General features: G+C 36.2%; 1 protein-coding gene across 3 annotated transcripts in view; it reads left to right on the top strand.

The window, feature by feature from the left end:
• Nucleotides 1-13,553, top strand: part of CEP112 (centrosomal protein 112) — a 443,305-nt gene that overhangs the window by 79,529 nt on the left and 350,223 nt on the right. For all 3 annotated transcript variants that reach the window (XM_023729297.1, XM_023729296.1, XM_023729295.1), the window contains 3 exons: nt 4,156-4,255; nt 7,438-7,556; nt 11,297-11,440. In XM_023729297.1, the coding sequence (XP_023585065.1) occupies nt 4,156-4,255; nt 7,438-7,556; nt 11,297-11,440 (363 nt within the window). The remainder of the gene's footprint in view (nt 1-4,155; nt 4,256-7,437; nt 7,557-11,296; nt 11,441-13,553) is intronic.

Raw genomic sequence — 13,553 nt, 5'->3', positions numbered from 1 at the left:
GAAAGGAGGGGGAGGTGGTGAGAGGTAAGGAAGAAATCAAAAGAAGCAGAAAAAAAAAGCAACACTAGCCACCAACAAATGGCAGTCAGAGAGGCAGCTAGTGCAGGCTGGTGTTTCTTGGACAAGAGAGTGTGTCCGCAGGAAGCAGAGGGGACCGAGTGTGGGTGAAGAAGAATAGGGAGTGGGAAAGCGTATATCACAAATTACCGGAGCTCTGCAGCCTCTCAGGAAGAAGCAAAGATGGCGCATGGGGCCAGGTATTTGAGCGAAAGGAGGTGGAGGTGGGTGGTGAGAGGTAAGGAAGAAATCAGAAGAAGCGGAGAAAAGCAACACCAGCAGCCAACAAATGGCAATAAGAGAGCCGGCCCGTTCAGGTGTGTGGAATCCAAGCAGCCGGTGATTCCCGGTCAAGAGAGTGTGGCCGCAGGAAGCAGAGGAGGCCGAGTCGGGGTGAAGAAGGGTCGGGGGTGGGAAAGCGTATATTACAAATTGCCAGTTGTTTTGTCTCCCGCTGGACGCTCCATGAGGCTGCTTTCTCGTACCCCCTGTTTGCTGGTCTCTGATAGGAGTCCAAGATGGCGGATCCGCCCGGCATTAGCTGGTAGGGGACCTCTGCATGACTCTCTCGTCGCTGTCCGTTCTCTGCTAGTTTTCTCAGTCCATTTGGTGCTTGGCTGAGTTCTTTATCTCTTCATTTGATGTTTTAGGTTTTCAGGATTGTTGTATTCTCTGTTCGGCTTAGTTTTTCGGATCTTTGCTGTGGAGGGACGGCGTGGTGCTTCTGCCTAGAGCGCCATTTTGCCGGAACTCTCAAGTATTCTTTTAAGGATGAGCTTTTTATCATCCTTTATCTGCATTCTATCATTACCTTTCAGATAAGACATCCGTTGTAAATATTTGTTGGGTCTAATATTTGAGTTTTCTGCTAATTAAAATTCTCTTTGTAATTTCAAAAAGAACTCTTGAACTTAATGTAGTGTGGTATAGACTACATGTATTCTCATGCTAGCAAAAAGAATGTAGGCTTCTTTCTTAAGTAGCTCATTGGGATTTATGACTTCCAGCTTTTCAATATGTATTTTTAAATAAATTTTATTTTTCTTAACTGTCAGAGCAATGAGATGCCATCAATTCATAGTTATCTTACATGGGATTTGATTTGATAATGTGGTTTAGAAATGATTAAATAATTTAATGACAGTAATTTTTTTTAATACATGAAGGGTGATCCAATAGAAATCGCGTTACTGTTTCAAAACTAAATCTATGATTCTGCTTCCCAAAACTGAGTCACAGAGATGGCGACAGGGAGTCATGATTGATGCTTTCTTAAAAAGCTTTTAAATTTTTGTTGTTGTCGTTAGGTGCTGTTGAGTCAGCTCCGACTCATAGCGACCCTGTGTACCACAGAACGAAACACTGCCCAGTGCTGTGCCATCCTTATAGTCAGTGCTATGTTTTAGCCCATTGTCATAGTCACTGTGTCAGTCCATCTTGTTGAGGGTCTTCTTCTTTTTCTCTGACCCTCTACTTTACGAAGTGTGATTTCCTTTCCCAGGGACTGGTCCCTCTGGATAACATGTCCAAAGTAAGTGAGATGAAGTCTCGCCACCCACACTTCTGTGGAGCATTCTGGCTGTATTTCTTCCAAGACAGATTTTTTTCATTCTTCTGGCAGTCCATTGTATATTCAATATTCTTCACCAACACCATAATTCAGAAGTGTCAGTTCTTCGGTCTTCCTTGTTTATTGTCCAGCTTTCACATGCATATGAGGCGATTGAAAACACCATGGCTTAGGTCAGGCACACCTTAGTCCTCAAAGTGACATCTTTGCTTAATATTTAGTCAGGTGCATATTTGGCTGTTCTTTCAAAGAAACAAAAAGGAAACCATTGATTGAAAATTAGAATTTAACCCCTTTCTTTCTCTCACTTTTCCATTCAAATTTTAAAGGCAAGTATTACTTTCTGCCTTGTTAGAATTTTACTTTAAAGTATTTAGTTAAAACAGTTCTCTATCATAAATATGTTAGACTCAGTAATCATAATTTCGATACAATTTGATATATGTCCAAGTAAAATAGAAGGTATTGATACATAGTCATTCTTAAGATGAATGAATACAAAAGATATATTTGGAAAAAATCATAGTAATAGTGTTTAAAATAGGCTTCTTAGTATTTCTGTTATAAGTGTGTATTCTAAGAAAAAATTTTATAGTAAAATGTTTCACGAATTTCCTTTTTAAGTAAATTCTATATGAAAAGAGAATGAAAATTGTTTGAAATGCCAGGTAAAATATAAATAAAATCCTTGGCCTTCTGGCGTATTTGGAAAGTATGTCCGTCAGTTTGTTACTTGTATGTCATTTTCTAAGTGTCAGGAATTGGAGGAGGATTAAAATTTAGTAGGTCTTATCTACTTGCATATATTATTTTTTGCTTCTTTATGAGTAATATAAGGATCCCTGGTGGCACAATGTTAAGTGCTCAACTGCTAACTGAAAGGTCGGTGGTTCGAGCTCACCAGCCATTCTTCAGGAGAAAGATGTGGCAGTCTGCTTCCGTAAAGATTACAGCCTTCACTGCTCTGACAGATCGCAATAAAGGGTTCCAGATAGAGCGGGAGAAAAATGTAGAACAAAATTAAAATTCAGAAAAAAAGAATGAGACTTAGTGGTCTGACAGAGACCATAGGAACCCCTGAGATTGTGGCCCCCGGACGCCTTGCTAACTCAGAACTGAAGCCACTCCCTAAGTCCACGTTTTAGCCAAAGATGAGACAGGCCTATAAAACAAACAATAACACATGTGAGGAACATGCTTCCTATTCTTAGTTCAATCAAGTATACAAGACCAAATGGGTAACACCTACCCAAGAGCAAAGATGAGAAGGCAAGAAGGAACAGGAAAACTGGACAAATGGACATGGATAACCTGGGGTGGAAAGGGAATGGGGGAGAGTGCTGACATTGCACGGATTGCAACCAATGTCACATAATAATTTAGGTATAAATTTTGGAATGAGAAACTAATTTGAACTGTAAACTTTCACCTAAAACACAATAAAATTAAAAAAAGAAAAGATTACAGCCTTGGAAACCTTATAGGTAGTTCTTTTCTGTCCTATAGAATTGCTGTGAATCAGAATTGACTCAATGGCAATGGGTTGGGTTTTGGGTTTGTTATGGATAATATGGTCTAAGTAGCTCCTTTTCTTGTGTATCAGTCAATCCTAGAGGTGGAACTAAAACAACGAAAGGTAAAGAAAAATGCTGGTTAAAAAAAGCACTAACAAAAAGTTGGTTAAACTTTGGTGAACAACTTTTTTGCTTAGCTGACTTTGAGTATATAGGAAATATATATCCCAACCATAAGAAAAGTTAATTTTTATACCCCTTTTTCAATTTGGTTTTCTTTTTTTCCTCCTTGGTTAGCACATTTTTTCTCGCTTGCTAATTTTCCTACATTTTAATTTTTTTTTTGCGGGGGGGGGGGAGACCGTTGAGTGTAGATGTGTTTAGAAACATAAAATCATGATAAAATTTTCTTAAATTATTAAAATATAAACTTCTGACACAATGTAAATTAATGATGTAAAATATTCATACTTTTTGACACATTTTGAGCTGATTTTTGTGATTCACGATAGCAGAGCAAGATATCAAAGACACCTAATAAATGTCATCTTCCCATGTACCTCAGAATTCTCATTATTGTGTGCTAAAATGATGGAAGAGCAGTGGTGGGAGGATTCAGGGATACGCTCACCTAAAAATTTTCTATTCCACGGCAGCGGGGATGTGAATATTACTGTCCCAACATGTCAAGTTTCTGATGGCTTTTCCCTGCTACTTTATGACAGTTTAGTCTCTGAATTATATTTTAGAGAATCACCTAATGTATTATTTATAGTCCCCTTAAAAATTTATACACGAAAATTCAAAACAGGTAACATTTCTTTCAGATAATCAATTCTTCTAGCACATTTAATCATTTTCTGAGTGGACTGAAGTATACTTTTTACAACTTTTGGGAAACCGCTTATGGGATTAACTGAGATAGACTTGCATAAAATGTTGTCATTTAAGAAAGTTATGTGTTCTATATTTAAAACAATTCTTTATACTAAAAAATTTTAAATTTATTTGCAGATTCTGGACAGAAAGAATCATGAACTAGAAGAATTGAAAACCTTATACAAAAGAAAGCAAAACGAAACTGAGGAGACTATTAGAAAGCTTGAAAAGAAAGGTGATGTTGTGTTGTTGTGTAAATCTTTTAATAACATTTTATTTAGTGGCTGTAGAAAATAAAATTTGGTTTCTGAAGTTTATTAGTATAAGATGGGAATGTTTATGTGGGCTTCCATCAATGGATGAGTTTATGTAGGTTTCCATACTTTTCAGTGAATGACTGGGGATAAACTGTGTGCGTGTGTGTGTGTGTGTATGTGTGTGTGTCATGGCAGTGGTGAGGTGGTAGAGGGGGTTGGTTTGGTTAAAGGGTTGGAAGAGTCTGTCACTGTCACTCCTGCTACTTAACTCTTTCCTGCCTCCCTGAGCTTGAGCTGTCTTAGGTCATTTGAGGCCAGTCATGGGATTAGAGTTTATTGGCTTTTACAAGGATGTCTATGGAAATAATTCCTCTTTGTCTAGTACAATGCAGTCCATTAAGCTCTAGTTTATGTGTAATAGCTGCTGGTATTGTGACTGATGGAAAACCATATTAAAAATATTCCCCATTTATACTCTTATTAAGAAGGAAGAGAAAGCATTGATCAAGTGTTAAAATGACTATGATCATGGGTCGGAACATGTAAATGCAGCAGGCGGTCATGATAGAGAGTGTTGAAAATATTTTTTGAAGAAAAGAACTTTAAAAGATTTGTGAGGTTTGAATAGCTGGAGAGTTCCCAGATACTGAGGTAGAAATACTGATAATGGTAAGTTGTGGGAAAGATGCTTTAAATCTTTAGAGAAGAACCTTTAAATCTTTAGAGAAGATATCTCATACTTTAAGAGATAGATTGAAAAAGATTAAGATAGTGACTGGAGCTAGGTGAAGCATGACCTTGAATATCAGATTTAGAAGTTTGAACTTTATCCTGTATGTGTTGGTAAGCCAAAGAAGGTTTTTGGGAGGTGAGTTTTAGGATCTCATGTTTAGGAGGAATAGCCTGGTAATGGTGAGTGTATTGAACATGGTGAGGCCACTTCTGTGTGTGTTACATTAGTCAGGCAGAATGGTGTGAGGCTGAGAGATTCCACTTATTAGAAAACATAGGCTGTAATCTAAGCTCCGCTATTCAGTATTTAATGCATGACATCAGGTAGTCACTGGGCCTTGGCTTGCTTGTTATAAAATGGTATGGTTGGAATAAATAATATGCAAAGCCCCTTCCAACTGTAAATGATTTTCTTCTGTACTGTAATTTTGTGCGTAAGGTGATAATGATCCAGAATATGTGAGTGATGGCAGTTGGATTAGTGAGACTGGAACTGAAGAAAAATTTTTGATGAGTAATCGGTAGGATTTGATGAATCCCAGATAAAATATAGGCAATGAATAAGGGGACAGAGGAGGGACAGTTTTGTTTAGGGGTTCCCACATGGAGTTTAATGACTCTCTCCTAAATCACCAGATTTGGCTATATCTGAGTGAATATATTCCCTTAACAATTTTGGGTGGCAATTGCGTGTATAAGTTAACTAATAAAATAGATTTTGATGTGTTTATATCTAGCCTTAAGCCTTGCTAAAAATAACTAGAAATTTGTTCAGATTCTTTCTCCAAATATTATTAGTGGCTATAAAAATATTTTAAATGTATTTCAAGCTTTTCATTTCTTACCCTGATTCAAATTAGGCAATTCACATGTCCAAGGTTTAAAAATAATGTTTATTAAGGCTTTTTGAATTTCAAACAGATCTTAGTTTAATTTTGGAATCATAAAATGTGTTGTAGAGGTTAAAGACTAATATTACGTTAACTTGGATTCTTCTGCTTCTTCCATTATTTGTTGCATAGTTGAGATATAAATGAAAGAAATTTCTGTGGAAGTGTTTAATAAAATTTTGCTACCTTGAAGTAAATGGAAAAAAAACATAGTAAGCTACGAAAATATTATATTCAAGAAAAACATACAGCTGAATTTATCTTACTATCCAGATGACATGAATATGTTAAACAGAATTTCACTGAAGTTAGTGACATTTAAATAATTTTTAAAAGAGAAGATAGAAATTAAAATGTTATAAGGGAAATATTTTATGTAATTTAACACATATTTCATTTAAGTAACAAACTTTGGAAATAATTCTCAAGTATCTAGGAACAGCACTATATTGAACTGATGAATTATTTGATTTATTTCTTTCATACACAACTTTTTGAGTACTTGCCTGTGTGGCCCTGTGGATAAAAAGTTGCAATATGTTTGTCCTCAGTGAACATAATCTTATGAAGGAAATAGGCGAATAAGCACGCAAAAGACATAATGTAGTATATGATTTAATGATTTAATATATGAGTTTCTATGGGGATAAAGCAAGGAGCCCTGGTGGCGCAGTCCGTTGGTGGCCCCTAACTGAAAGGTCGGTGGTTTGAACCCACCAGCCACTCTTGGGGAGAAAGATGTGGCAGTCTGCTTCTGTAAAGATTTATAGCCTTGGAAACCCTATGGGGAAGTTCTGCTCTGTCCTGTAGGGTCAGTGTGAGTCAGAATCAACTTGACGCCCACAGGTGTGGTTTTTTGGAGGATTTATAGGAATAAAGAGGAGAATTTTTTTCTGTCCCTGCCAGGGAGGAATACAGTTGGTGAATGGTTCATAAAGAATGTGCTACTTGAATTGAGACTCGAAGAATGAGTAGGAGTTTTTCAACTAGGGAGGGAAGGTTATTCCAGGTAGACAGTTGATCATATTTCGGCAGTGATACATGAAAGAATACATCCTCCAGAGGGTGCAGATCGGTTGGTGTGTTTACAATACAGGTTGAAAGTATGGAAGAGGCAGGAGCTATGAGCAGAGAGTAGTGGGAGCCCAAGGAGATGTTTTCCATGTCAGAAGCTTCCGGCCTTTATCTTTTAGGTGAGAGGGACTGTAGAACAGTTTTAAGCCTGAGAGTAACAGTATTGGATTTGCATTGTAGAAAGGCCTCTTTAAGGCAACGGAGGACCAACTGGAGGAGGATGATAACTTGAGGCTAGCACACAGTTAAAATTGTCTAGGGAGTGAGTAATGACAAATTCCACCAAGGCTGTGGTGGTAGGAATGGGGAAGAAGAGGAAAGAGTAAGAGGTATTTGAGAAGAGACAATTAAGAAAACTTGGTGAAAAATTGAATTATCTATTAGCTGGTGCACTGTATTTTATATAATCAAGCTTTATGTGGTATCTAGAGTTGGTTTAACTATATTTTCATCCTTTTTGACAGTTCAGACCCTTATACGTGACTGTCAAGTTATCAGAGAGACTAAAGAAAACCAGATTACAGAGCTAAAAAAGATATGTGAACAAAGTGCAGAATCTCTGAATAATGATTGGGAGAAAAAGGTAAGCTACATGAGATAAAACTAATAGAAAATAAAACAGAAGTATATGAGGTTCTTCAAAGTACGAGCTTTGTACTTCAAAGTAAGATTTTTAGTTTGAAAAATAATGGGTATTCACAGTAAAAATACAGAAAAGTATGAAAAAATAAAATAAAAATAACTTAAAAATTTATTTCTAAGAGTACTGAGTTTCTGTTAATGATGGAATAATTTGGAAAAGGATAGCAGTTATGTTTGTACAGCATGAATGTAATCAGGGCCAATGAGTTATACATGTAAAACTTGTTGAATTGGCAATTGTTTTGTTACATATTTTTACCACAATTAAAAAAAAAAAAAAAACCCTTAAACTTCTACCATTTAGGAATGTCTGTTGTTTATGTTTTGGGGTATTTTCTTGTAGAGTTGTAATGCTCTGTAAAATACATTTTCACATAGAAAGCTGACTTTTGACTAAATCTTGGATTTAATTACTGTTCTAATTTTTTTGTCATAGCCAACAGATTTTAAGCAAAATTAATAGTGAAATAGCACTAGAACAATTTTTGGAAGTTAAACCATTTTAATTTGGATTTAGGCCATTAGATCATTTCTTTCCTGATTTCAGATAACACAGTGTCATCCATACTTTAGAATTTATAGCATAAACGTGTTTTTGTTGAAAACAAATCATTTTTGGAGGAATGTTCAGTCTAATCAAGAAAAAATATTTCCTGCATTGAACATTGGTTTACACATATCTGGTTTCCTGCTTTCATTTATTTTGGGTTTTTATGAAGGAATGGAATTGCTGGATCATATGGTAATTCTTTGTTTAGCTTTTTGAGGAACTTCCAAACTGTTCCCACAGTGGCTGTCCCATTTTACAATCCCAACAGCAGTGGATGAGGATTCCAGTGTTCATTGCAGCACTATTCACAATAGCCAAAAGATGGAAACAAGTTAAATGTCCATCATCAGATGAACTGATAAACAAAATGTGGTACATGCATACAGTGGAATATTATTCTGCCAGAAAGAGAAATTATTCGCATACCATAAAATTTACCCTCTTAAAGTATGTAATTTACTCATTTTTAGTATATTGTCAAAGATGTGCAACCGTTACCACCGTCAAATTACAGAACACTTCCCATCATCCTAGGAAGAAACTCTGTACTGATTGGCAGTCACTTCCTGTTTTCCCCTTCCCCAGTGCCTGGCAACCACTAATCTACTTTCTGTGTATTTGCCTGTTCTGGGTATTTCATATAATATGGAAGTCATGCAATATGTGGCTTTTGGTGACTGGCTTCCTTCACTTAACATTGTTTTCAAGGCTCATTCATGTTGTAGCATGTGTCAGTACTTCCTTTTCACGGCTGAATAATATTCTACTGTATGGCTGACTATACCATGTTTTATTTATCCATTTAATCAATTGATAGATAGTTGGGTTGTTTCCACTTTTTGGGTATTATGAATAATGATGCTGTGGACATTTGTGCACAAATATTTGTATGGACATATATTTTCAAGTCTCTTAGATATATACCTAGAAGTGAAATTCCTGGGTCATATGGTAACTCTATGTTTCACTTTTTCAGGAACTGCCAGACTGTTTTCTAAAGTGGCTGCACCTTTAGCCTGTGGCCTTTTACAAATACTTTTCTTTCAGTTTGGAACACACTCTTGGTTCCTCTGGGTCTCCTCTGGCATGTGTCTACTACAGGGGCAAAAGTACAGGCTAAAGACCAGTGTGTAGGACTCTGTACTCATTGCCACACCCTAGGTAAAAATCTCCTTGAGGTTTTACATGGGCCCACTCATTTTCAGGGCTATGATGGCATCCTTATGGTTGAAAATAAGCCCTAGCAAGATTTCTACTTTATAGCATGCTTAATAACATTTACTGCTAAAATAGACAGTTTATCCCTTAGGGAAATTTTGCCCTTTAAAGCCTCCCAGACCAAGTCACCTGTACTCCATTTTCATTGCTAAGTTTGGGAAATCCCTCTGTGATGCCTTGTCCATGGTAAAGAGTTAGTACTAATAAAATTTTGTTGGATGAATGAATAAGTACTAGTCATTTCCAGTCAGATTACTAGACCAGATACACCTATCTGATCCTCAAACTGACCAGCGAAGTTACAATGTACCTACTTTTGCCAGAGCTGTTTTTACCCTTGTAGTCTCAACTGTAAATTCCTTGGATGTATTTTAATTGACCTGGACCGACTTACAGACACCTTTTGCTAGGCATAATCCCTTTATAAAGCAATTGTAGGATGCACACAAGAAACCACTGTGTTGATGGGCTACTAAATACAACAAGCTTTTGACATTCAGCAGGCATGTATCCTAGGACCTTTCGGAGACAAGAAGCATGAGGAAACCACTGTAACATATCGTTGTTCCCATACACAAGTGACTCCTTCATAGCCCTTTACCAGAGTTACCATGTATGTCAGTTAACAGCTATGAAGCAGTAGTGAGATGTAGATACTGTGGGCTTGTATCAGCTAAATGACTGACTTTTGAATACCAGGTGTAATACCAGTTTAAAATATATGACTTGGCAAAAATACAAATACAACATATCAGGAATTTTTTGGATCTCTTACAAATAGTGAAAACTGCGTATGTTAAATCTGTGAAGTCGAAGGTTGTTTTCTATGGCTCTTCCTGAGCCATCCTCACTTTTCTTGTTCACTAGAAGCGGGAAGAAAAGTTCTTGGACCCCTTTCCAATAATTACCACTATTACCACCTACAATTTGCCTCCAGTTCCCACCATCTCTCAGAATCTTTCTTGTTCCTCTAAACCTTCTTGTCAAATAAGAGTCTACACTGCATGTGTCACATCCTTGCCTCTCTCCCATATTCATGGGTGAGGAATCAAATATATCATCTAGACTATCTTAGGCTCTTGCTCTCGCCACTCATTGAGTGAGCCTGGGGTTAGATGCAGAAAATAGGAGATGGACTTAGAATCCCAGTCTCATTAAGGTAAGTGGAGAAGGCCCACAGCTGGGAGCACGATTTTCAAACACCTTTGGAAACTGTCCATCGGACTTTTTCTGGACCACCGGCCTTTGCTTCTTTGCTTTCTTTATCTTAGTTTGCATGTATGTTTTTAAATCTTCATCTATTTAGACAGTGTATAATCATAATAATCTTTATAAATAAAGACCTGTGGATATGAGGACGCATAATATTCTGTTTTTCTTAGTCATCCTACTTACTCTATTTGATTACAGATGCAATGTTTGTTTCCACTTTTGAATGTATTATGAAATGGCTAGAAGTAGTTTCTTGTTGACGGTTAGGATGGGAGAGAAGACAATTTTTAACATTACTCTTGTGCAAAATTTCGTGCAAATAACATGAGTAATATAGACATTGAAATAATATTTATCAATAAAAATATTATATATATAAATACTTGTTTGGCTGAGACATTTTATTGTTTGTTTGATTTATTTATTTATTTTTTACCTGAGACAAATAATTCCCTTTAGTATTTGTCCATCCATTAAAATTTTTAATTCAGGAAAGTAAAGAAAAACAGTGAAATGTTTCTTAATCATGTTCTTTATATGATGTTTTTACTTTGAATGTTTGCTTATGGGTTTTATAGCTGTTGTGTTTCAGGTTGCCAAATAAATACTAGAGGGATATAGGAAAACATTTTTTTTTTCTCAGTTCCAAAATAGCATATTCCATAGTAGTGAAAGAGTTGTTTCTTGATTTCATTGTGTAGCTTCACACTGCTGTAGCAGAAATGGAAAAGGAAAAGTTTGATCTTCAAAAGAAACACACTGAAAATATTCAAGAATTGCTTGAGGATACAAATATACGTCTGAATAAGATGGAGGGTGAATACGTGGCACAAACACAGGCCACAGTAAGTCTCTCTTTCCTTTTCTTGCCAGTTTTAGCAACTGTACTCTTAGTCTCTGTGTCCCCATTTCTCCCTGATGTTCATAAAGCCAAACCAAACCCGTTGCTGTCGAGTCACTTCCGACTAATAGCAACCCTATAGCACAGAGTAGAACTGCCGCTAAGAGGGTTTCCAAGGAGTGGCTGGTGGATTTGAACTGCTGACCTTTTGGTTAGCAGCTGAATGCTTACCCACTATGCCACCAGGGTGGTTGATGTGCATAGTGTATGAATGAATGTGTTATAGAATTATAAAAAGTCTACCTTCCTGCTTGAACCAGACTTTGTGTGAAACTGGACACCCCCTTGAAGTTTGCTGTGGGATTGACCCTGGATTGTTTAATGCTGTTTTGTTTTTTTTTAACTCCCAGGGGCCTTTATACATTTTTGTCTTGTGTTTTCATTGATTTTTTTAATCCAGAGATAAACTTTCTTTTTTTCCTCCTGCCCTCCATCCCCTCTTTCTTTCTTCTTGTTTTTTTTCCCTTGTACTTTTTAAACTGAAGACTTGATTGTTTTTCTAAAAATATTTACTACTAGTGCCAGAAGATAGTGGAGCAACGTCTAAGAGATAAACAGAAAAAGTGTGATCTAAAATGGTTTTCAGGTATAAAGGATACAGGCAGTTTTGAACATCAAATATCTTTGGTTTTTTTATACAATCATGTGCCACGTAATGTCAGTTCGGGCAATGTCTGACTGCATATATGTCCATGTTCCCTGAGTTATGAATGGTCAACTTACATACAACCCATAGTTACAAATCAGTGCCCATAAAGCCTATTATATTAAAAATTCAAGGTACATACAACGGTTTGTAATAACAAACAGGCGCTAGTTTGCGACGCACACCAAAACTTTATTATTATTATTACTGTATTATGTTAAAGATGTTTTAGTGTATCTGGAAGTGTTTCTTTCATTTTTTTATGCACAGAAAGTTACACTGTGTACTAAGACAAACATTTGACTAGCTGACATTGCATACGAACCATACCTAACTGTTCCGATTTATGTGTAAATTTGACCTAAAGACAGACGTAGGAATGGAACTTGTTTGTAATCTAGGAACTGCCTATATATAATATGGCATTTGCACAACCTCCAAATCACATAAAGTTCTATTTCACGGAATGTATTTTGGACATTAAGTGATGCATAACTATATGTTAAATGCCACTATAATATCTCTAAGTGTGGGTTTTTTAACATTATTTGGGCCCTTTAAATCTGAGTTTTTTCATTTTTCTTTAGTTCTTGGAAATTTATTTACATTATTTCTTCAGCTAGATCTGCCTGTAATTCTTAGTTTATATTTTCTATCACCTTATGTTTTCCTTCTGTTCTCTGCCTCTAGTAGTTTCTTGTTGTAATCTTACTTCTCACCATTTAATTCTTTAGTAGATTTCCTCCTGCTTTTTGGTTCTATTTCACTTATTAATTTCAATTGTTATTTTTTTCATACTCAGTGTTTTTATTTGGCTCTTTAAAAAAATTGTTGTTTTACATTGCTAATATTATTCTTTATCTTCTTAAATATATTTCTTGCATTTATTTAAAATTCTTGCTTCATCAATTCTAATAACTCTGCTTCAGAATATTATATATATATTACATATTATAAATTGTAGTATGCTGTGTATTGTAGTATTATTTGTATATACACACATTTACTGCTGGCTTTTTTTCATATAGCTTTCTGCAAGTATCTAGTTATTTTGGACCATGAGCTCGTGTTCCTTGAGTTTATCAGTTACTCCATTGTGTACTGGGGAAAAGACAGGTCCTTGTGTGGGTCAATTCCAGTTTGTTCAAGTAAAATGGAGGGAGTGAGCCTCAGGGTAGAGAGCTCCTATCGGCCTTCCATTTGCAACAGGCAAGCCTCTTCGCTGACACTAAGGAGATGCAGCTTTGGAGAGACGCTGCCTCCCTAGAATGAATTTATCAGCCCTCAGGATTTGAAGGGAGAGAGAATCTTTTAATTTTTTTTAATTGTACTTCAGGTGAAGGCTTACAGAACAAATACTTTCTCATGAAACAGTAGTACACATATTGTTTTATGACATTGGTTAACAACC

Source organism: Trichechus manatus, unplaced genomic scaffold (genome assembly GCF_000243295.1).
Source record: "Trichechus manatus latirostris isolate Lorelei unplaced genomic scaffold, TriManLat1.0 scaffold00028, whole genome shotgun sequence".
In the NCBI taxonomy this organism is placed as follows: Eukaryota; Metazoa; Chordata; class Mammalia; order Sirenia; family Trichechidae; genus Trichechus; species Trichechus manatus.
The sequence above is the reverse complement of the archived record's forward strand: the minus strand, read 5'-3'. Positions and strand labels throughout refer to the sequence as shown.